Raw genomic sequence first — 24138 nt, forward strand, 5'->3', positions numbered from 1 at the left:
TTGTTTCCTGTCTGCCAACCAGTTTTCTATCCATCTCAATACTACCCCTAATCCTGCGCGCTTTAATTTTACACCCCAATCTCTTCTGTGGGACTTTGTCGAAAGCCTTCTGAAAGTCCAAATAAACCACATCCACTGGCTCCCCCTCATCAACTCTACTAGTTAAATCCTCGAAAAATTCCAGTAGATTTGTCAAGCATGATTTCCCTTTCATAAATCCATGCTGACTCTGTCCGATTCTGCCACTGTTTTCCACGTGCTCAGCTATTAAATCTTTTATAATGCACTCTAGAATTTTCCCCACTACCGATGTCAGGCTGACTGGTCTATAATTCCCTGTTTTCTCTCTGCCTCCCTTTTTAAATAGTGGAGTTACATTAGCTATTCACCAATCTATAGGAACTGTTCCAGAGTCTATTGAATATCAGAAGATGACCACCAATGCATCTGCTATCTCTAGGGCCACTTCCTTAAGTACTCTGGGATGTAGATTATCAGGCCCTCGGGATTTAACAGCCTTCAATCCCATCAATTCCTCCAACAACATTTCCCTACTAAGGCTGATTTCTTTCAGCTCCTCCCTCTCACTAAACCCTGTGTTTCCCAACATTTCTGGTATGTTATTTGTGTCCTCCTTTGTGAAGACAGAACACAAGTATGTATTTAGTTGGTCAGCCATTTCTTTGTTCCCCATTATAAATTCCCCTGTTTCTGACTGTAAGGGACCTACATTTGTCTTCACCAATCTTTTTCTCTTCACATAACTATAGAAACCTTTACAGTCAGTTTTTATGTTCCCTGCAAGCTTACTCTCATGCTCTATTTTCCCCTTCTTAATCAATCCCTTGGTCCTCCTTTGCTCAATTCTAAACAGCTCCCAATCCTCAGGTCTGTTGTATTTTCTGGCCAATTTGTATGCCTCTTCCTTGCATCTAATACTCTCTCTAATTTCCCTCGTAAGCCATGGTTTGGCCACCATTGCTGTTTTACTTTTGCACCAGACAGGAATAAACAATTGTTGCAGTTCACACATGCTTTCTTTGAATGTTTGCCATTGCCTATCCAACGTCATCCCTTTAAGCAATGTTTCCCAATCCATCATAGCCAACTCGCACCTCATACCATCGTAGTTTCCTTTATTAAGTTTCAGGACCCAAGTCTCAGAATCAACCACATCACTCTCCATCTTGATGAAGAATTCTATCATATTACGGTCGCTCATCCCAAAGGGGCCTCACACAACTAGATTGCCAATTATTCCTTTCTCATTACACAATGCCCAGTCGAGGATGGTCTGTTCTCTTGTTGGTTCGTCAAAGCATTGGTCCAGAAAAACATCCCATATGCACTCCAGGAATTCCTCCTCTACGGTATTGTTACCAATTTGATTTGCCCAATCTATATGCATATTAAGGTGACCCATAATTACAGATGTTCCTTTATTACATGCATCTCTAATTTCCCATTTAATGCCATTCCCAACATCACCACTACAGTTTGGGGGTCTATATACAACCCCCACTAACGTTTTTTGCCCCTTAGTGTTTCTCAGCTCTACCCATACAGATTCCACATCGTCGGAGCTAATGTCTTTCCTCACTATTGCGTTAATTTCCTCTTTAACCAGCAATGCAACTCCACCACCTTTTCCTTATTGTCTGTCCTTCCTAAATACTGAATACCCCTGGATGTTGAGTTCCCTTCCTGCAGCCATGTCTCCGTAATTCCGACTATATCATACCTGTTTACATCTATTTGCGTGGTTAATTTATCCACTTTATGCGAATGCTCCTCGCATTAATGCTCAAAGCCTTAAGGATTGTCTTTTTAACATTACTTGTCCCGTTCCCACTATTTTTCACTGAGGCCCTGTTTGATTCTTGCCCTTGATTTCTCTGACTATCACTTTTCTTATTCCGCTTTCTGTCTTTTGTTCTTGTCTTTGATTCCCCTTTCTCTGACTCCTTGCATAGGTTCCCGTCCCCCTGCCATTTTAGTTTAAATCCTCCCCAACCACTCTGGCAAATGTTCCCCCTAGGACATCAGTCCCAGTCCTGTCCAGGTGTAACCCGTCCGGTTTGTACTGGTCCCACCTCCACCAGAACCGGTCCCAATGTCCCAGGAATCTGAAACCCTCCACTTCACACCATCTCTTCAACCACATATTCATCTGATGTATCCTGCTATTTCTACACTGACTGGTACGTGGCACTGGTAGTAATCCTGAAATCACTACCTTTGGGGTCGTACTTTTCAACTTACTTCCTAACTCCATATATTCTGCTTTTTGGATCTCATCCCTTTTCTCACCAATGTCGTTTGTACCAATGTGCACCACGACCACTGGGTGTTCACCCTCCCCCTTCAGAATGTCCTCTAGCCGCTCTGAGACATCCTTGACCCGAGCACCAGGGAGGCAACATACCATCCTGGAGTCTCGTTTGCAGCCACAGAAAAGCCTCTCTATTCCCCTTACAATTGAATCCCCTGTAGCTGTTGTGTTCCCACACATTTTACTCCTCCCCGGTGCAGCCCAGGCAACCATGGTGCAATGAATTTGGCTGTTGCTGCTTTCTCCTGAGAGGCCATTCCCCCCAACAGTATCCAAAGCGGTATATCTATTTTGCAGGGAAATAGCCACAGGAGATTCCTGCACTAGCTGCTTAGTCCCCTTGCTTTGCCTTGTGGTCACCCATTCCCTTCCTGCCTGTGGACTCTTACCCTACGGTGTGACCACCTCTCTATACGTCCCTATCCACGATACTCTCCACCTCGCGGATGCTCCACCGTGTCCCCAGCCGCCGCTCCAGCTCCAAATCCCCGGCTTCCAGGAGCTGCAGCTGGAGACACTTCCCGCACACAGGCTGGTCCCGGGTACTGGAAACGTGTCCGGCTTCCCACATAGAGCAGGATGAGCACACCACGGCTTTGAGCTCTCCTGCCATGACTGACCCCTTTAAATTAAATTAAACCTTTTGGAAGATACTTAATATCAAATAATATCAATTACTCTCGGGCCCTTCTTCCCTGCTCCTCGCTGTTACAGAATATAGTCCCTTACAAACGATGAACCACAAAATAAGATCTTAAACACTCTCAGCAATAAAAGCAGTAAACGCTGACCCGGCCGCACTCATTGTCCTCGAAGGATCACCTCGTTCCCGCCTCACTGAACTCCCTTAGTGACCTTTGCTCCCTGTCAACTCCCGGCTCCTCTCGCGCTTCACTTCAACTGTCACAGAGCGCGCAGGGGGCGGGGTCACACAGAGCGGGCTGGGGGCGGGGTCAGACAGAGCGGGTAGGGGGCGGGGTCACACAGAGCGGGCGGGGGGCAGCGGGCGGGGGTCACACAGAGCGGGCAGGGGGCGGGGTCGCACAGAGCGGACAGGGGGCGGGGTGACACAGAGCGGGCAGGGGGCGGGGTGACACAGAGCGGGCAGGGGGCGGGGTGACAGAGCGGGCAGTGGGCGGGGTCGTACAGAGCGGGCAGGGGGCGGGGTGACACAGAGCGGGCAGGGGGCGGGGTGACAGAGCGGGCAGTGGGCGAGGTGACAGAGCGGGCAGTGGGCGAGGTGACAGAGCGGGCAGGGGGCGGGGTCGTACAGAGCGGGCAGGAGGCGGGGTGACAGAGCGGGCAGTGGGCGGGGTGACAGAGCGGGCAGGGGGCGGGGTGACAGGGCGCGCAGGGGGCGGGGTGACACAGAGCGCGCAGAGGGCGGGGTTACATAGCCCGCAGGGGGCGGGGTGACACAGAGCGAGCAGAGGGCCGGGTTACATAGCGCGCAGGGGGTGGGGTGACACAACGGACAGGTGGCGGGTTCACACGGAGCGGGCAGGGGGCGGGGTGCCGCTGAGCGGGCAACGGGCGCGGTGGCACAGAATGCGCAGGGGCGTGGTCAAATAGAGCGCGCAGTGGGCGCGGCTTTAGAGACCGTCAGGGATCGGAGTCAAAGAGAAAGCAAAGGGGGCGTGTCACTCTTAGCGCGCAGGGGGCGGGGTGATACAGAGCTCGCAGGGGGCGGGGTGAGACAGAGCGCGCAGAGGGCGTGGGGTGACACAGCGCGGGCAGGGGGCGGGGTAACACAGCGCGGGCAGGGGGCGAGGTGACACAGCGCGGGCAGGGGGCGAGGCGGGATGGCGCTAGGAGGGCAGGGGGCGGGGTCACACGGAGCGCGCAGGGGGCGGGGTCACACGGAGCGCGCAGGGGGCGGGGTCACACGGAGCGCGCAGGGGGCGGGGTCACACCGAGCCCGCAGGGGGCGGGGTCTCACCGAGAGCGCAGGGGGCGGGGTCACACCGAGCGCGCAGGGGGCGGGGTCACACCGAGCGCGCAGGGGGCGGGGTCACACCGAGCGCGCAGGGGGCGGGGTCACACCGAGACCGCAGGGGGCGGGGTCTCACCGAGCCGGCAGGGGGCGGGGTCACACCGAGCCCGCGTCTCACGGAGCCGGCAGGGGGCAGGGTCACACCGAGCGCGCAGGGAGCGGGGTCACACCGAGCGCGGAGGGGGCGGGGTCACACGGAGAGCGCAGGGGGCGGGGTCACACGGAGAGCGCAGGGGGCGGGGTCACACGGAGAGCGCAGGGGGCGGGGTCACACAGAGAGCGCAGGGGGCGGGGTCACAGAGCGGGCAGGGGGCGGGGTCACACCGAGAGCGCAGGGGGTGGGGTCACACCGAGAGCGCAGGGGCCGGGGTCACACGGAGAGCGCAGGGGGCGGGGTCACAGAGCGGGCAGGGGGCGGGGTCACACTGAGAGCGCAGGGGGCGGGGTCACAGAGCGGGAAGGCGGCGGGATCACTGAGCGGGCAGGGGGCGGGGTCACACGGAGAGCGCAGGGGGCGGGGTCACACCGAGAGCGCAGGGGGCGGGGTCACAGAGCGGACAGGGGGCGGGGTGAGGGGGGTCACATGTGACTTAGGAGCAGGAGTAGGCCATTCGGCCCCTCGAGCCTGCTCTGCCATTCAGTAAGATCATGGCTGATCTTGTCCTTCCCCCACCCTCTCCCCATAACCCTCGACTCCCTTGTCAATCAGAAACCCGTCTAACTCAGCCTCGAATATATTCACTGACCCGGCCTCCATCGCTCTCTGGGGGAGAGAATTCCACAGACTGACCACCCTCCGAGAGAAGAAATTCCTCCTCATCTCCGTCTTCAATGGGAGACGCCTTATTCTGAAACTGTGCCTCCCACCCCTCGTTCTAGACTCCCCCACGAGGGGTAAACATCCTCCCAGCATCCACCCTGTCGAGCCCCTGTCAGAATCTTATATGTTTCAATAAGATGGCCTCTCATTCTTCTAAACCCCAATGGGTACAGGCCCAACCTGCTCAACCTCTTCTCATAAGACAAACCCCATCATCCCAGGAATCAGCCCAGTGAACCTCCTCTGAACTGTCTCTAAAGCAGTTATATCTATTTACAAATAAGGAGACCACATCTCTACGCAGTACTCCAGCTGCGGACTCGCCAAGGCCCTGTACGGCAGAAGTAAAACTTCCCACCCGCTTGACCTGTCCATATTCCTTTGCAGACTTTCTACCTCCTGTTGACGACTTACTTTCCAACCCATCCTGGTGTTATTGGCAGATTTAGAGACCACACATTCACTGCCCTCATCCAAGTCACTCATATAAATGGTGAAGCATTGAGGTCCCAGCACTGACCCCTGAGGCTCTCTGCTCGTCACATCTTGCCATCCCGAAGAAACCCATTTACTCCTACTCGCTGCTCACATGATGTCGGAGAGAGAGAGAGAGACAGAGAAAGGGACAGGCAGAGAGAGAACCACGGAAAGAAACAGACAGAGACGGGGCAGAGAGAGGAGGCAGGTAGACAGAGCGACTCAGAGAACGGGAGAGACAGAGAGAAAGTGACAGAGAGAGAGAGTGACAGAGGAGAGAGGGTGACAGAGAGAGAGGGTGACAGAAAGAGAGAGGGTGACAGAGAGAGAGAGAGAGGGTGACAGAGAGAGAGAGGGTGACAGAGAGAGAGAGTGACAGAGAGAGAGAGTGACAGAGAAAGAGAGTGACAGAGAAAGAGAGTGACAGAGAAAGAGAGTGACAGGATGAGAGTGAAAGACGGAGGGAGAGAAAGCGAGTTTGAGGCATGGTGAGAGAGATTGAGAGAGAGGGACAGAGAGAGAGAGATGGTGAGAGATTGAGAGAGAGGGAAACAGACCAAGAGATGATGAGAGAGATTGAGACTGATAGAGACAAAGATAGATTGTGAGAGAGGGAGACAGAGAGAGAGATGGTGAGAGAGATTGAGAGAGAGGGAGACAGAGAGAGAGATGGTGAGAGAGATTGAGAGAGAGGGAGGCAGAGAGAGAGATGGTGAGAGAGATTGAGAGAGAGGGAGACAGAGAGAGAGATGGTGAGAGAGATTGAGAGAGAGGGAGACAGAGAGAGAGATGGTGAGAGAGATTGAGAGAGAGGGAGACAGAGAGAGAGATGGTGAGAGAGATTGAGAGAGAGGGACTGCTACCCCTGGAGTCAGTACAACCAGCCTCTCATTCTGATATCAGGGGAAGTGTCATTGTGAAATGGAACAAAGAGGCAGAAACAGTTTTGAGAAATTTTTGCCCTGAGAGAGAGAGGGGTGGGGTGGGCGGTGGGGAGGGAGAGAGAGAGGTAAGAGAGATAGGGGCAGAGAGAGATAGTGAAACATCAGTGAGAGAGAGGCAGAGAGAGGGGGAGAGCGAGAGAGAGAGCGAGAGAGAGAGACGGACAGAGAGGGGGGAGGGAGAGAGAGAGCGAGAGAGAGGCAGCAAGGGAGACAGACAGAGACACACAGAGAGAGAGAGACACACACACACACACACACAGAGCGAGAGAGGCAGACAGACAGAGAGAGGGCGAGGGAGACAGAGAGGGAGGGAGGGAGACAGAGAGGGAGAGAGAGACAGCAAGGGAGAGAGACAGAGACACACAGAGAGAGAGACACAAACACACACACACAGACACAGAGAGAGAGAGGCAGAGACAGAGAGAGAGAGAGACAGGGAGGGAGAGGAACATAGAAACATATGACTTAGGAGCAGGAGTAGGCCATTCAGCCTCTCGAGCCTGCTCTGCCATTCAGTAAGATCATGGCTGATCTTGTCCTTCCCCACCCTCTCCCCATAACCCTCGACTCTCTTGTCAATCAGAAACCCGTCTAACTCAGCCTCGAATATATTCACCGACCCGGCCTCCACCGCTCTCTGGGGGAGAGAATTCCACAGACTGACCACCCTCCGAGAGAAGAAATTCCTCCTCATCTCCGTCTTCAATGGGAGACGCCTTATTCTGAAACTGTGCCTCCCACCCCTCGTTCTAGACTCCCCCACGAGGGGGAAACATCCTCCCAGCATCCACCCTGTCGAGCCCCTGTCAGAATCTTATATGTTTCAATAAGATGGCCTCTCATTCTTCTAAACTCCAATGGGTACGGGCCCAACCTGCTCAACCTCTCCTCATAAGACAAACCCCATCATCCCAGGAATCAGCCCAGTGAACCTCCTCTGAACTGTCTCTAAAGCAGTTATATCTATTTACAAATAAGGAGACCACATCTCTACGCAGTACTCCAGCTGCGGACTCGCCAAGGCCCTGTACGGCAGAAGTAAAACTTCCCACCCGCTTGACCTGTCCATATTCCTTTGCAGACTTTCTACCTCCTGTTGACGACTTACTTTCCAACCCATCCTGGTGTTATTGGCAGATTTAGAGACCACACATTCACTGCCCTCATCCAAGTCACTCATATAAATGGTGAAGCATTGAGGTCCCAGCACTGACCCCTGAGGCTCTCTGCTCGTCACATCTTGCCATCCCGAAGAAACCCATTTACTCCTACTCGCTGCTCACATGATGTCGGAGAGAGAGAGAGAGACAGAGAAAGGGACAGGCAGAGAGAGAACCACGGAAAGAAACAGACAGAGACGGGGCAGAGAGAGGAGGCAGGTAGACAGAGCGACTCAGAGAACGGGAGAGACAGAGAGAAAGTGACAGAGAGAGAGAGTGACAGAGGAGAGAGGGTGACAGAGAGAGAGGGTGACAGAAAGAGAGAGGGTGACAGAGAGAGAGAGAGAGGGTGACAGAGAGAGAGAGGGTGACAGAGAGAGAGAGTGACAGAGAGAGAGAGTGACAGAGAAAGAGAGTGACAGAGAAAGAGAGTGACAGAGAAAGAGAGTGACAGGATGAGAGTGAAAGACGGAGGGAGAGAAAGCGAGTTTGAGGCATGGTGAGAGAGATTGAGAGAGAGGGACAGAGAGAGAGAGATGGTGAGAGATTGAGAGAGAGGGAAACAGACCAAGAGATGATGAGAGAGATTGAGACTGATAGAGACAAAGATAGATTGTGAGAGAGGGAGACAGAGAGAGAGATGGTGAGAGAGATTGAGAGAGAGGGAGACAGAGAGAGAGATGGTGAGAGAGATTGAGAGAGAGGGAGGCAGAGAGAGAGATGGTGAGAGAGATTGAGAGAGAGGGAGACAGAGAGAGAGATGGTGAGAGAGATTGAGAGAGAGGGAGACAGAGAGAGAGATGGTGAGAGAGATTGAGAGAGAGGGAGACAGAGAGAGAGATGGTGAGAGAGATTGAGAGAGAGGGACTGCTACCCCTGGAGTCAGTACAACCAGCCTCTCATTCTGATATCAGGGGAAGTGTCATTGTGAAATGGAACAAAGAGGCAGAAACAGTTTTGAGAAATTTTTGCCCTGAGAGAGAGAGGGGTGGGGTGGGCGGTGGGGAGGGAGAGAGAGAGGTAAGAGAGATAGGGGCAGAGAGAGATAGTGAAACATCAGTGAGAGAGAGGCAGAGAGAGGGGGAGAGCGAGAGAGAGAGCGAGAGAGAGAGACGGACAGAGAGGGGGAGGGAGAGAGAGAGCGAGAGAGAGGCAGCAAGGGAGACAGACAGAGACACACAGAGAGAGAGAGACACACACACACACACACACAGAGCGAGAGAGGCAGACAGACAGAGAGAGGGCGAGGGAGACAGAGAGGGAGGGAGGGAGACAGAGAGGGAGAGAGACAGCAAGGGAGAAAGACAGAGACACACAGAGAGAGAGACACAAACACACACACACAGACACAGAGAGAGAGAGGCAGAGACAGAGAGAGAGAGAGACAGGGAGGGAGAGGAACATAGAAACATATGACTTAGGAGCAGGAGTAGGCCATTCAGCCTCTCGAGCCTGCTCTGCCATTCAGTAAGATCATGGCTGATCTTGTCCTTCCCCACCCTCTCCCCATAACCCTCGACTCTCTTGTCAATCAGAAACCCGTCTAACTCAGCCTCGAATATATTCACCGACCCGGCCTCCACCGCTCTCTGGGGGAGAGAATTCCACAGACTGACCACCCTCCGAGAGAAGAAATTCCTCCTCATCTCCGTCTTCAATGGGAGACCCTTTATTCTGAAACTGTGCCCCCCACTCCTCGTTCTAGATTCCCCATGAGGGGGAAACATCCTCCCAGCATCCACCCTGTCGAGCCCCTGCCAGGATCTTATATATTTCAATAAGATGGCCTCTCATTCTTCTAAACTCCAATGGGTACAGGCCCAACCTGCTCAACCTCTCCTCATAAGACAAACCCCATCATCCCAGGTATCAGCACAGTGAACCTCCTCTGAACTGTCTCTAAAGCAGTTATATCGACTGACAAATAAGGAGACCACAACTCTACGCAGTACTCCAGCTGCGGACTCGCCAAGACCCTGTACAGCAGCAGTGAAACCTCCCTACTTTTACATTCCATCCCCCTCTCAATAAACACCAATGCTCCATTTGCCTCCCTAATCACTTGCTGCATCTGCGGACTAACTTCTTGTGCTCCATGCACCAGGACACCCAGATCCCTCCGTACCGCAGAGTTCTGAAATCTCTCTCCGTTTAAATAGAATACTGTGTTTCTGTTCCTCCTGCCTCCTGGGCAGGTTCACATTTTCACACGTTACACTCCATCTGCCAAATTCTTGCCCACTCGCTTGACCTGTCCATATCCCTTTGCAGACCCTCTACCTCCTGTTGACGACTGACTTTCCCACCTATCCTGGTGTCATCGGCAGATTTAGCGACCACACATTCGCTGCCCTCATCCCAGTCACTCATAAAAATGGTGAATCGTTGAAGTCCCAGCACTGACCCCTGAGGCTCTCCGCTCGCCACATCTTGCCAACCCAAAAAAACCCATTTACCCCTACTCGCTGCTCACATGACTGTCGGAGAGAGAGAGAGACAGAGAAAGAGAAAGGGACAGGCAGAGAGAGAACGAGGGAAAGAGACAGACAGAGACAGGGGAGAGAGAGAAAGAGGCAGGTACAGAGAGAGACTCAGAGAAAGGGAGAGACAGAGAGTGACAGAGAGAGCAAGTGACAGAGAGAGAGAGTGACAGACAGAGAGAGTGACAGAGAGAGAGAGAGTGACAGAGAGAGAGAGAGTGACAGAGAGAGTGAGTGACAGAGAGAGTGAGTGACAGAGAGAGTGAGTGACAGAGAGAGAGTGTGACAGAGAGAGAGAGTGACAGAGAGAGAGAGTGACAGAGAGAGAGAGTGACAGAGAGAGAGAGTGACAGAGAGAGAGTGACAGAGAGAGAGAGTGACAGAGAGAGAGAGAGTGACAGGATGAGAGTGAAAGAGGGAGGGAGAGAAAGCGAGCTTGAGGCGTGGTGAGAGAGATTGAGAGAGAGGGAGACAGAGAGAGAGATGGTGAGAGAGATTGAGACTGATAGAGACAGAGAGAGAGATGGTGAGAGAGATTGTGAGAGAGAGGGAGACAGAGAGAGAGATGGTGAGAGAGATTGAGAGAGAGTGAGACTGAGAGAGAGATGGTGAGAGAGATTGAGAGAGAGGGAGACAGAGAGAGAGATGGTGAGAGAGATTGAGAGAGAGGGACTGCTGCCCCTGGAGTCAGTACAACCAGCCTCTCATTCTGATCTCAGGGGAAGTGTCATTGTGAAATGGAACCAAGAGGCAGAAACAGTTTTGAGGAAGCTTATGCCATGACATCGAGTTTGAGGAAACACTGAAACACATCTGAGAGAGAGAGATAAGCAGACAGGGCAGGAACAGAGGAGTGGGACCCCTCAGACACAAACCATGGAGCACGACATCGACTACAGGAATACGAGACACATCAAAAACAACACGACAGCCCCAAGTGAACGTAGGTGAAAATGTTCAATAGAGGGAGAGAGAGAAAGAGGGAGATTGAGAGAGAGAGAACAAGCAGAAAAACACGGAGAGAGAGAGGAAGAGACAGAGAGAGAGAGGCAGAGAGAGAGAGGAACATAGAAACATATGACTTAGGAGCAGTAATAGGCCATTTGGCCCCTCGAGCCTGCTCTGCCATTCAGTAAGATCATGGCTGATCTTGTCCTTCCCCACCCTCTCCCCATAACCCTCGACTCCCTTGTCAATCAGAAACCCGTCTAACTCAGCCTCGAATATATTCACTGACCCAGCCTCCACCGCTCTCTGGGGGAGAGAATTCCACAGACTGACCACCCTCCGAGAGACGAAATTCCTCCTCAATGGGAGACCCTTTAATCGGAAACTGTGCACCCCCACCCCTTGTTCTAGATTCCCCCACGAGGGGGAAACATCCTCCCAGCATCCACCCTGTCGAGCCCCTGTCAGGATCTTATATGTTTCAATAAGATGGCCTCTCATTCTTCTAAACTCCAATGGGTACAGGCCCAACCTGCTCAACTTCTTCTCATAAGACAAACCCCATCATCCCAGGAATCAGCTCAGTGAACCTCCTCGGAACTGTCTCTAAAGCAGTTATATCGATTTACAAATAAGGAGACCACAGCTCTACGCAGTACTCCAGCTGCGGACTCGCCAAGGCCCTGTACAGCAGCAGTGAAACTTCCCTACTTTTACATTCCATCCCCCTCACAATAAACACCAACGCTCCATTTGCCTCCCTAATCACTTGCTGCATCTGCGGACTAACTTCTTGTGATCCATGCACCAGGACACCCAGATCCCTCTGTACTGCAAAGTTCTGAAATCTCTCTCCGTTTAAATAGAATACTGCGTTTCTGTTCTTCCTGCCTCCTGGGCAGGTTCACATTTACCAAGGTTACACTCCATCTGCCAAATTTTTGCCCACCCGCTTGACCTGTCCATATCCCTTTGCAGACCCTCTACCTCCTGTTGACGACTGACTTTCCCACCTATCCTGGTGTCATCGGCAGATTTAGCGTCCACACATTCGCTGCCCTCATCCCAGTCACTCATATAAATGGTGAATCGTTGAGGTCCCAGCACTGACCCCTGAGGCTCTCCGCTCGTCACATCTTGCCAAGCCGAAAAAACCCATTTATCCCTACTCGCTGCTCCCTGTTAGCTGACCAATCCTCTATCCATGCTAATATGTTACCCCCTACACCATATGCTCTTATCTTCGGAGTCACCTTTGATGTGGCAGCTAATCGCATGCCTGTCGGAGAGAGAGAGCGAGACAAAGAGAGCGAGTCAGAGAGGGAAAAAGGGAAAGAGACAGACAGAGAATGGGGGGGAGAGAGAGAGAGAGAGAGAGAGTGGCAAATAGTGAGAGTGCTTCAGAGAACAGGAGAGAAAGAGATCGAGCGACAGAGAGAGAGAGAGGCAGAGTGAGAGTGAAAGAGACAGAGTCAGAGAGAAAGGAAGGGAAAGAAAGGGAGGTTGAGAAGTGGTGAGAAAGATTGAGAGAGAGAGGGAGACAGAGAGAGAGATGGTGAGAGAGATTGAGAGAGAGGGAGACAGAGAGAGAGATGGTGAGAGAGATTGAGAGAGAGGGAGACAGAGAGAGAGATGGTGAGAGAGATTGAGAGAGAGGGAGACAGAGAGAGAGATGGTGAGAGAGATTGAGAGAGAGAGAGACAGAGAGAGAGATGGTGAGAGAGATTGAGAGAGAGGGAGACAGAGAGAGAGATGGTGAGAGAGATTGAGAGAGAGGGAGACAGAGAGAGAGATGGTGAGAGAGATTGAGAGAGAGGGAGACAGAGAGAGAGATGGTGAGAGAGATTGAGAGAGAGGGAGACAGAGAGAGAGATGGTGAGAGAGATTGAGAGAGAGGGAGACAGGAAGAGAGATGGTGAGAGAGATTGAGGGAGGGAGACAGAGAGAGAGATGGAGAGAGAGATTGAGAGAGAGGGAGACAGAGAGAGAGATGGTGAGAGAGATTGTGAGAGAGGGAGACAGAGAGAGAGATGCTGAGAGAGATTGAGAGAGAGGGACTGCTGCCCCTGGAGTCAGTACAACCAGCCTCTCATTCTGATCTCAGGGGAAGTGTCTTTGTGAAATGGAACCAAGAGGCAGAAACAGTTTTGAGGAAGTTTTCACCCTGACATCGAGTCTGAGGAAAGACTGAGATAAATCTGAGAGAGAGAGAGAAGCAGACAGGACAGGAACGGAGGAGAGACACCCCCTCAGACACAAACCATGGAGCAGGACACCGACTACATGAACATAAGACACATCAAAAACAACACGACAGCGCCCAGTGAACGTAGGTTAAACTGTTCAATGGAGAGAGAGAGGCAGAGAGGGAGAGGTGGATATGGGGAAGCATATAGAGAAATAGAGCAAGAACAAGATAGAGAATGACAAGAGAGAGAGAGAGAGACAACGAGAGTGAGAGAGACAGATGCATAGAGAGTGAGAGAAACACAGAAAGAGAGAAAAAGAGAGATAGAAAGTGAGATAGAGTGTTTGATAAAGACAGTGTAGAGGTAGCTTTACTCTGTATCTAACCCCGTGCTGTACCTGTCCTGGGAGTGTTTGATGGGGACGGTGTAGAGGGAGCTTTACTGTGTATCTAACCCCGTGCTGTACCTGTCCTGGGAATGTTTGATGGGGACGGTGTAGAGGGAGCTTTACTCTGTATCTAACCCCGTGCTGTACCTGTCCTGGGAGTGTTTGATGGGGACAGTGTAGAGGGAGCTTTACTCTGTATCTAACCCCGTGCTGTACCTGTCCTGGGAGTGTTTGATGGGGACAGTGTAGAGGGAGCTTTACTCTGTATCTAACCCCGTGCTGTACCTGTCCTGGGAGTGTTTGATGGGGACAGTGTAGAGGGAGCTTTACTCTGTATCTAACCCCGTGCTGTACCTGTCCTGGGAGTGTTTGATGGGGACGGTGTAGAGGGAGCTTTATTCTGTATCTAACCCCGTGCTGTACCTGTCCTGGGAGTGTTTGATGGGGACGGTGTAGAGGGGGCTTTACTCTGTATCTAACCCCGTGCTGTACCTGTCCTGGGAGTGTTTCATGGGGACGGTGAAGAGGGAGCTTTACTCTGTATCTAACCCCGTGCTGTCCCTGTCCTGGGAGTGTTTGATGGGTACGGTGTAGAGGGAGCTTTACTCTGTATCTAACCCCGTGCTGTACCTGTCCTGGGAGTGTTTGATGGGGACAGTGTAGAGGGAGCTTTACTCTGTATCTAACTCTCATCCATTGTATAGTTTCTGTTTCCGTTTTCCAGACGATCCGGAGATCTTGTACTCGGAGCTGAACTTTCTTCCTGCCTCCGGGACAACTAAGGTCCGTACAACAGGTTAGTTACGGATATCGTATGTCAGTCGTAAGATAATGATTTGTGTCAAACCTGCTTGCCTTTAGTCATTTCTCTATTGCGTTGTGCATGATGCATTAGGTAGACCTTTATTCAGTTTTATCTTAAGTTATACCTGAGTCAATATCTCAACTGTTCCATCTCCTTTCTGCCAGTTACACCTTAGTTACGTATCTGTTAGACCTTAGTTCTGGTTCTGCTAATCTCTGCTTGGAAATCGAATACCCTCCGTCTGTCACAACTGTGCGACACGTCTCTTCCCTGTCAGTTACATCTCAGTTACATTTCCGTTGCATCAGAGTTAAGTCACAGTTAAGCATGAGTGCAGTTCCAGTTGTTCTTCTGTAAGGTGTCACTTGCATGTGTGTTAAGTTTCAATTACTCATAGCTTGCACATCCATCGCACATCCGTTGCATCTTATCAGCATTTCTGTTGGACCTCAGGCACGTGACAATCACACCGTATCTACCTGCCTGTTGCTCCTCGGTTTCCATGTCTGCTCCTTATGTGTTGCACTTGGTGTAGGGGGGAGTTAAGTCTTTGCTAAGTCGCAGTTATGTGTCAACTGCCCTCCACTGTTAGTCAAGCATTTGAGATGCTGGCTACGTTCTGTTTACGTCTTGGCGTGCTCCAGAGCTGAGTGTCATGTCAGTGTGTGTGTTGTTGCTCTGTCGTTGTCCTCTGCTTCCCACCTACGTCACACGTACTGACCAAACTATCCTCACGTTCTTCATCCCTTCTCACTCCCTCTCTCCATCTCTCTCCGACACTCGTAGGTGAACGGGAACCAAGTTACGCCCAAGTCAGCTTCACTCCGCGGAGTCCGCAGCAGAACCAAGGCCCAGAGGTGACCCCGGGCAAAGGTCAGTCATCCTTGGGAGTGTGGGGTCAGAGGTCACAATGGTTCAGGGCAGTCGAGGGGAGGGACGTGGTGAAGTGCGAGAGGATTCACCTCCCTATCTCAGGAACCTCCTCCTGCCCCGACAAACCTCCCTATCTCTGTAACCTCCTGCAAACCCTACAACCCTCCCTATCTCAGGAACCTCCTCCAGCCCCTACAACCCTCCCTATCTCTGTAACATCCTCCAGCCCCTACACCCTCCCTATCCCTGTAACCTCCTCCAGCCCCTACACCCCTCCCTATCTCTGTAACATCCTGCAACCCCTACACCCCTCCCTATCTCTGTAACCTCCTGCAACCCCTACACCCCTCCCTATCTCTGTAACCTCCTGCAACCCCTACAGCCCTCCCTATCTCTGTAACATCCTCCAGCCCCTACAACCCTCCCTATCTCTGTAACCTCCTCCGGCCCCTACAACCCTCCCTATCTCTGTAACCTCCTCCGGCCCCTACAACCCTCCCTATCTCTGTAACCTCCTGCAACCCCTACAACCCTCCCTATCTCTGTAACCTCCTCCGGCCCCTACAACCCTCCCTATCACTGTAATCTCCTCCAGCCCCTACAACCCTTCCCAACTCTGCAAAATCCTTCAGACCCTGCTACCATCCCTTTTTCTGTCACCTCCTACAGCTCCTCTGGCCCTCCCTATCTCTGTACCCTCATCCGGCCCCCTCCAACCCTCCCTATCCCTGTACCCTCCTCCAGACTCTACAACACTCCCTATCTCTGTAACCTCCTCCAGCCCCTACACCCCTCCCTATCTCTGTAACCTCCTCCAGCCCCTACACCCCTCCCTATCTCTGTAACCCCCTCCAACCCTCCCTATCTCTGTAACCTCCTCCAGCCCCTACACCCCTCCCTATCACTGTAACCTCTGCCAGTCCCTACACCTCTCCCTATCTCTGTAACCTCCTCCAGCCCCCGACAACCCTCCCTATCTCCCTAACCTCCTCCAGCCCCTATACCCCTCCCTATCACTGTAACCTCCTCCAGCCCCTAGACCCCGCCCTATCTCTGTAACCTCCTCCAGCCCCTAGACCCCGCCCTATCTCTGTAACCTCCTCTAGCCCCTACACCCCTCCCTATCTCTGTAACCTCCTCCAGCCCCTAGACCCCGCCCTATCTTTGTAACCTCCTCCAGCCCCTACAACCCTCCCTATCTCTGTAACCTCCTCCAGCACCTACAACGCTCTCTATCTCTGTAACCTCCTCCAGCCCCTAGACCCCTCCCTATCTCTGTAACCTCATCCAGTCCCTACAATACTCTCTTTCTCAGTAACCTCCACCAGACCCAGAACCCTCCCTATCTCTGTAACCTCCTACAACCCTCCGAAATCTCTGCGTTCCTCCAATCCCGGCCTCTCGAGCGTTCCCCGATTCCCATCGCTCCGCCATTGGCGGCCAGGCCTTCAGGTGCCTGGGGACCTAAACTCTGGAATTACCTCCCAAAACCTCTCTGCCTGATTCTGTCCACCTCTGTCTCTTTCCCTTCCAGTCTCTCTCTCACTCTGTCTCTCTCTCACTCTCTCTCTGTCTCTCTCTCACTCTCTCTCTGTCTCTCTCTCTCTCTCTCTGTCTCTCTCTCTCTGTCTCTCTCTCTCTGTGCCTCTCTCTCTCTCTCTCTCTGTGCCTCTCTCTCTATCTCTCTGTGCCTCTCTCTCCCTCTCTGTGCCTCTCTCTCCCTCTCTGTGCCTCTCTCTCCCTCTCTGTGCCTCTCTCTCTCGCTCTCTGTGCCTCTCTCTCTCGCTCTCTGTGCCTCTCTCTCCCTCTCTGTGCCTCTCTCTCCCTCTCTGTGCCTCTCTCTCCCTCTCTGTGCCTCTCTCTCCCTCTCTGTGCCTCTCTCTCCCCCTCTGTGCCTCTCTCTCCCCCTCTGTGCCTCTCTCTCCCCCTCTGTGCCTCTCTCTCCCCCTCTGTGCCTCTCTCTCCCCCTCTGTGCCTCTCTCTCCCCCTCTGTGCCTCTCTCTCCCCCTCTGTGCCTCTCTCTCCCCCTCTGTGCCACTCTCTCCCCCTCTGTGCCTCTCTCTCCCCCTCTGTGCCTCTCTCTCCCCCTCTGTGCCTCTCTCTCCCCCTCTGTGCCTCTCTCTCCCCCTCTGTGCCTCTCTCTCCCCCTCTGTGCCTCTCTCTCCCCCTCTGTGCCTCTCTCTCCCCCTCTGTGCCTCTCTCTCCCCCTCTGTGCCTCTCTCTCCCTCTCTGTGCCTCTCTCTCCCTCTCTGTGCCTCTCTCTCCCTCTCTGTGCCTCTCTCTCCCTCTCTGTGCCTCTCTCTCCCTCTCTGTGCCTCTCCCTCCCCCTCTGTGCCTCTCCCTCCCCCTCTGTGCCTCTCTCTCCCTCTCTGTGCCTCTCTCTCCCTCTCTGTGCCTCTCTCTCCCTCTCTGTGCCTCTCTCTCCCTCTCTGTGCCTCTCTCTCCCTCTCTGTGCCTCTCTCTCCCTCTCTCTGTAAGATACTCCTTGTGCCGATCTCTGTGTCTGAGCTTTTGGTTTCCTGTCCCTAATATCTCCCTGTGTGACTCGGTGTTCGATTCTCTTTGATAACTCTCCTGTACCGTGCGCTGGGATGTGAAACAAGGGATATAAACGAGTAACGTGGTTGTTGTTTCTCTCGATAAGGGAGGTAGATACATCACCATTGTCTGTTCCGTGCAGTAACACAGGCTTCTCAACGTGGGTCAATCTTTACTTCTCTATTCCAGGTAAAGCTGGACAGGAAACAGTTGGAGGAAAAAGATCAAAAAAATCGAGATGTCTCACCGTGGTCGGCCTCATTGTCATAATCTGCAACTTCGCAATTATTACAGGTCTCACGGTCCAAGGTACGGGGAGGAACATCTCACTGTAACACCCTGATATATCCCACACCCCTCACTGTAACACTCTGGTACATCCCACACGCTTCACTGTAACACTCTGATACATCCCACACCCCTCACTGTAACACTCTGATACATCCCACACCCCTCACTGTAAGACCCTGATACATCCCACACCCCTCACTGTAACACCCTGATATATCCCACACCCCTCACTGTAACACTCTGATACATCCCACACCCCTCACTGTAACATTCTGATACACCCCACACCCTTCACTGTAACACGCTGATATATCCCACACCCTTCACTGTAACACGCTGATATATCCCACACCCCTCACTGTAACACTCTGATATATCCCACGCCCCTCACTGTAACACCCTGATATTTCCCACACCCCTCACTGTAACACGCTGATATATCCCACACCCCTCTCTGTAACACCCTGATACATCCCACACCCCTCACTGTAACACTCTGATACATCCCACACCCCTCACTGTAACACTCTGATACATCCCACACCCCTCACTGTAACACTCTGATATATCCCACACCCCTCACTGTAACACTCTGATATATCCCACACCCCTCACTGTAACACTCTGATATAACCCACATCCCTCACTGTAACACTCTGATATATCCCACACCCCTCACTGTAACACTCTGATATAACCCACACTATCACTCACTCTGACTCTGTCTCTCAGTTCTACAGATGAACAAGGAGCACGATGCTGCTAACCCCCTGAACCGGACCTTGGCCATTGCCCTGCGGAACCTGACAGAGCTGGATGGAAAGTTCCAGAAATTGTCCGAGACGGCGCGATCGCTCTGCCCAATGCTCCGAATCTGTTCAGGTGAGTGGGAGCTGCCGGCCGTACTCCTGCCCCCTCCTGCAACATCCCACGCTCTGTCCCATTGGGGTCACCCCCACCTTCCCCATCCTTCAGTCAAGGCCTCAATCTCCAAGCGGGGGAAGGCCGCACTATCCCGGCCTCTGCCTCTCGGAGTTAAGGTACAGAGCAGATTCAATAGAATGGTGTAAAATACTCGAGAGGGGCTGACTGGTCTCCTCATGTTCCTGTGCAACAGGCTCGAGAGGGGCTGAATGGCCTCCTCCTGTTCCTGTGCAACAGTCTCGAGAGGGGCTGAATGGCCTCCTCTTGATCCTAATGTTTCAATACATTTCTCTGAATTAAGTCTCTATAATTTTGCAGAGTCTCTCTGCCCGAGCGGCTGGAACGATCATAATCTTCATTGCTATAGATTCTCAACGGAAGGTGGAAACTGGGACTCGGCAAAACGACAATGTGAATCCCAAAATTCACACCTCATCATCATAAATACAGAACAGGAACAGGTGAGAATAACAGACGCATCTGTCAGAATGAGATAGAGAGAAAATATCCCTCTGCACCGTCCCCATCAAACACTCCCAGGACAGGAACAGCACGGGGTTAGACACAGAGTAAAGCTCCCTTTGCAATGGCCACATCAAACACTCCCAGGACAGTTAAAGCACGAGATTTGATACAGAGTAAAGCTCCCTCTACACCGTCCCCATCAAACACTCCCAGGACAGGTACAGCACGGGGTTAGATACAGAGTAAAGCTCCCTCTACACCGTCCCCATCAAACACTCCCAGGACAGGTACAGCACGGGGTTAGATACAGAGTAAAGCTCCCTCTACACTGTCCCCATCAAACACTCCCAGGACAGGTACAGCACGAGGTTAGATACAGAGTAAAGCTCCCTCTGCACTGTCCACATCAAACACTCCCAGGACAGGTACAGCACGGGGTTAGATACAGAGTTATGCTCCCTCTACACCGTCCCCATCAAACACTCCCAGGACAGGTACAGCACGAGGTTAGATACAGAGTAAAGCTCCCTTTGCAATGGCCACATCAAACACTCCCAGGACAGTTAAAGCACGAGATTTGATACAGAGTAAAGCTCCCTCTACACCGTCCCCATCAAACACTCCCAGGACAGGTACAGCACGGGGTTAGATACAGAGTAAAGCTCCCTCTACACCGTCCCCATCAAACACTCCCAGGACAGGTACAGCACGGGGTTAGATACAGAGTAAAGCTCCCTCTACACTGTCCCCATCAAACACTCCCAGGACAGGTACAGCACGAGGTTAGATACAGAGTAAAGCTCCCTCTGCACTGTCCACATCAAACACTCCCAGGACAGGTACAGCACGGGGTTAGATACAGAGTTATGCTCCCTCTACACCGTCCCCATCAAACACTCCCAGGACAGGTACAGCACGAGGTTAGATACAGAGTAAAGCTCCCTTTGCAATGTCCACATCAAACACTCCCAGGACAGGTACAGCACGGGGTGAGATAGAGAGTAAAGCTCCATCTACACTGTCCCCATCAAACAGTCCCAGGACGGGTACAGCACGGGTTTAGATACAGAGTAAAGCTCCCTCTACACAGTCCCCATTAAACAATCCCAGGACAGGTACAGCACGGGGTTAGATACAGAGTAAAGATCACTCTACACCGTCCCCATCAAACATTGCCAGGAGAGGTACAGCATGGTGTGAGATAGAGAGTAAAGCTCCCTCTACACCGTCCCCATCAAATAATCCCAGGACAGGTACAGCATGAGGTTAGATACAGAGTAAATCTCCCTCTACTCCGTCCCCATCAAACACTCCCAGAACAGATACAGCACGAGGTTAGATACAGAGTAAAGCTCCCTATACATCGTCCCCATCAAACACTCCAAGGACAGGTACAGCACGGGGTGAGATACAGAGTAATGCTCCCTCTACACCGTCCCCATCAAACATTGCCAGGACAGGTACAGTTTGGTGTGAGATAGAGAGTAAAGCTCCCTCTACACCGTCCCCATCAAACAATCCCAGGGCAGGTACAACACGGGGTTAGATACAGAGTAAAACTCCCTCTACACTGTCCCCATCAAACACTCCCAGGACAGGTACAGCACGGGGTTAGATACAGAGTAAAGCACCCACTGCACTGTCCCCATCAAACACTCCCAGGACAGGTACAGCACAGGGTTAGATACAGAGTAAAGCTCCCTCTACACTGTCCCCATCAAACAATCCCAGGACAGGTACAGCACGGGGTTAGATACAGAGTAAAGCTCCCTCTACACCGTCCCCATCAAACAATCCCAGGACAGGTACAGCACGGGGTTAGATACAGAGTAAAGCTCCGTCTACACTGTCCCCATCAAACAATCCCAGGACAGGTACAGCACGGGGTTAGATACAGAGTAAAGCTCCGTCTACACTGTCCCCATCAAACACTCACAGGACAGGTACAGCACGGGGTTAGATACAGAGTAAAGCTCCCTCTACACTACATGAACGAGGGTTCCAGCAGTCGATGAGCTGCGACCGGGGTGGTTCTGGGCGATGTTACGGAGTTGGGAAGAGGCCGTCTTGGTGACGATGTGGATATGAGGTGGGAATCCCATCTCCAGGTTAAACACAACCCCAGGGTTGTGAACAGTCTGGTTCAGACTCAGAGAGTTCGCAGGATGGAGTCGGTAACTCGGGAATGGAGTTTGGAACAGAGACGGAAAACAATAGCTTCAGTCTTCCTGATATTTAATCAGAGGGAATGAGGGAGAATTTCCTCAGAAAGGGTTTGGGGAATTTTGTGTATCAGTTGTGCGTGTGTGTGAGAGAGTGTGTCTGTCCGTGTGAGGGCATGTGTGTGGGTGTATGTGTGTCTGTGTGAGTATATGAGTGATTGTGTGTGTGAATTAAGGCAGTAATACTAACTGGTGACACCAAATCATTACATCTGTTGCAGAATTTCATAAAGAAATCTATCAAGAATAATCGTGGGACTTACTGGATCGGACTAACAAATCGAGAGAGTGAAAGACACTGGAAATGGGTGGATGGGACCCCAGTGAGGTGAGTCCCAGCATCGCATGGAGAGAGAGAGCGGGACAGGGTGATTAGTTTGGGATTGATACAGGGCTATGGGGAGAGAGCGAGACAGTGGGATTAGTTTGGGATTGATACAGGGCTATGGGGAGAGAGCGGGACAGTGGGATTAGTTTGGGATTGATACAGGGCTATGGGGAGAGAGTGGGACAGTGGGATTAGTTTGGGATTGTTACAGGGCTATGGGGAGAGCGGGGCAGTGGGATTAGTTTGGGATTGATACAGGGCTATGGGGAGAGAGCGGGACAGTGGGATTATTTTGGGATTTGTACAGGGCTATGGGGAGAGCGGGACAGTGGGATTAGTTTGTGATTGATACAGGGCTATGGGGAGAGCGGGACAGTGGGATTAGTTTGTGATTGATACAGGGCTATGGGGAGAGAGCGGGGCAGTGGGATTAGTTTGGGATTTGTACAGGGCTATGGGGAGAGTGCGGGACAGTGGGATTAGTTTGGGATTGATACAGGGCTATGGGGAGAGAGCGGGGCAGTGGGATTAGTTTGTGATTTGTACAGGGCTATGGGGAGAGAGCGGGTCAGTGGGATTAGTTTGGGATTTGTACAGGGCTATGGGGAGAGTGCGGGACAGTGGGATTAGTTTGGGATTGATACAGGGCTATGGGGAGAGCGGGGCAGTGGGATTAGTTTGTGATTTGTACAGGGCTATGGGGAGAGAGCGGGACAGTGGGATTAGTTTGGGATTTGTACAGGGCTATGGGGAGAGAGCTGGGCAGTGGGATTAGTTTGGGATTTGTACAGGGCTATGGGGAGAGAGCGGGGCAATGGGATTAGTTTGGGATATGTACCAGGCTGTAGGAATCTTGTTGATTCTGTGCAAGAAGGTGTCAGATTTTTATCTGTATTTTTTATTTCCCCAATTCCCAGTTTTACTCGATGGGATCAGGGTGAACCGAATAATTGGTATGGTAATGAAAACTGCGCCGTTATCAGAAGTGCCAGCTGGAATGATGTCAGTTGTTCCAATCACTTCCGTTTCATCTGTGAGGAAAGGGCACTGCCCTGCGTCGAGGCAGCTGATATTGAGAAATATTGTTCCTGAAGAGAGACTGGGACACAGAACGAGAGTGTCAGGATTGTCCAAAGATCCCCAGCCCATCCTCCCTCCCCCACAATCCCCAGCCCCTCCTCCCTCTACCACAATCCCCAGCCCCTCCTCCCTTCCCCACAATCCCCGGCTGCCCGAGGCCACGTCTGAAAGGTGAAAGTTCATCTTGTTCCCCATCTCCCCCAGGAGGAGCTTCCTGCAGCGCCACCAGTGATGGGAGGTGGGAATGACAGTGTGACGGTTGACATTGTAAAACCCCATTATAAATCCAGGCAGGAATCTGACAAAATGCAACAGAACAGAAGTCCTGCATTTCTCTAGCACCTTTCACTAACTCAGGAGATCCCCAACATGCTTTGGCAGCCAATGAAGTAACTCTTTACAGTGTTTTCATAGTTGTCATGTCAGAAACGAGGCATTCAATTTGCGTGCAGTAAGCTCCCACTGGACTTGGAATTGAACTCGGTCACATCGGAAATAGCCTTTGGACTTTTTCTTCTCAGACTCTGGAAATCATGTGAACTCATTTAATCTCCGTGGTTCTTGTACTGTTACTATCCATAGTTGTAAATGTTTCCTTTTTCTACCCTCCATTACTCTGTGTGTGTGTGTGTGTGTGTGTGTTTGTGTGTGTGTGTGTGTCTGTATGTGTGCGTGTGCGTCTGTGTGGCTGTGTGTTTGTGAGAGTGAGTATCTGTGTGTGTTCGCGTGTGAGTGTGCGGATTTGAGTGTGAGTGAGTGTGTGTGAGTGTGTATGAGTGTGAGTGTGTGGTTGTGTGAGAGTGTGGGTGTGTGTGCTTGTGTGTGTGTTTGTGTGTGTGTATGGTGTTTTTGTGTGTTTGTGTGTGTGAGTGTGTGTCTGT

General features: G+C 52.1%; 1 protein-coding gene across 1 annotated transcript; it reads left to right on the forward strand.

Moving 5' to 3' along the window:
• The first annotated feature begins 13416 nt into the window (after window positions 1-13416).
• LOC144676159 (C-type lectin domain family 17, member A-like) lies at window positions 13417-23269 on the forward strand. The gene is made up of 8 exons (XM_078536655.1): window positions 13417-13483; window positions 14456-14527; window positions 15323-15409; window positions 18137-18256; window positions 18971-19120; window positions 19481-19623; window positions 22083-22177; window positions 23095-23269. The coding sequence occupies exons 1-8, from the start codon at window positions 13417-13419 to the stop codon at window positions 23267-23269; spliced, it is 909 nt and encodes a 302-aa protein (XP_078392781.1).
• The last annotated feature ends 869 nt before the right edge of the window (window positions 23270-24138 follow it).

Source organism: Cetorhinus maximus, unplaced genomic scaffold, assembly GCF_964194155.1.
Source record: "Cetorhinus maximus unplaced genomic scaffold, sCetMax3.hap1.1 HAP1_SCAFFOLD_1391, whole genome shotgun sequence".
Lineage (NCBI taxonomy): Eukaryota > Metazoa > Chordata > Chondrichthyes > Lamniformes > Cetorhinidae > Cetorhinus > Cetorhinus maximus.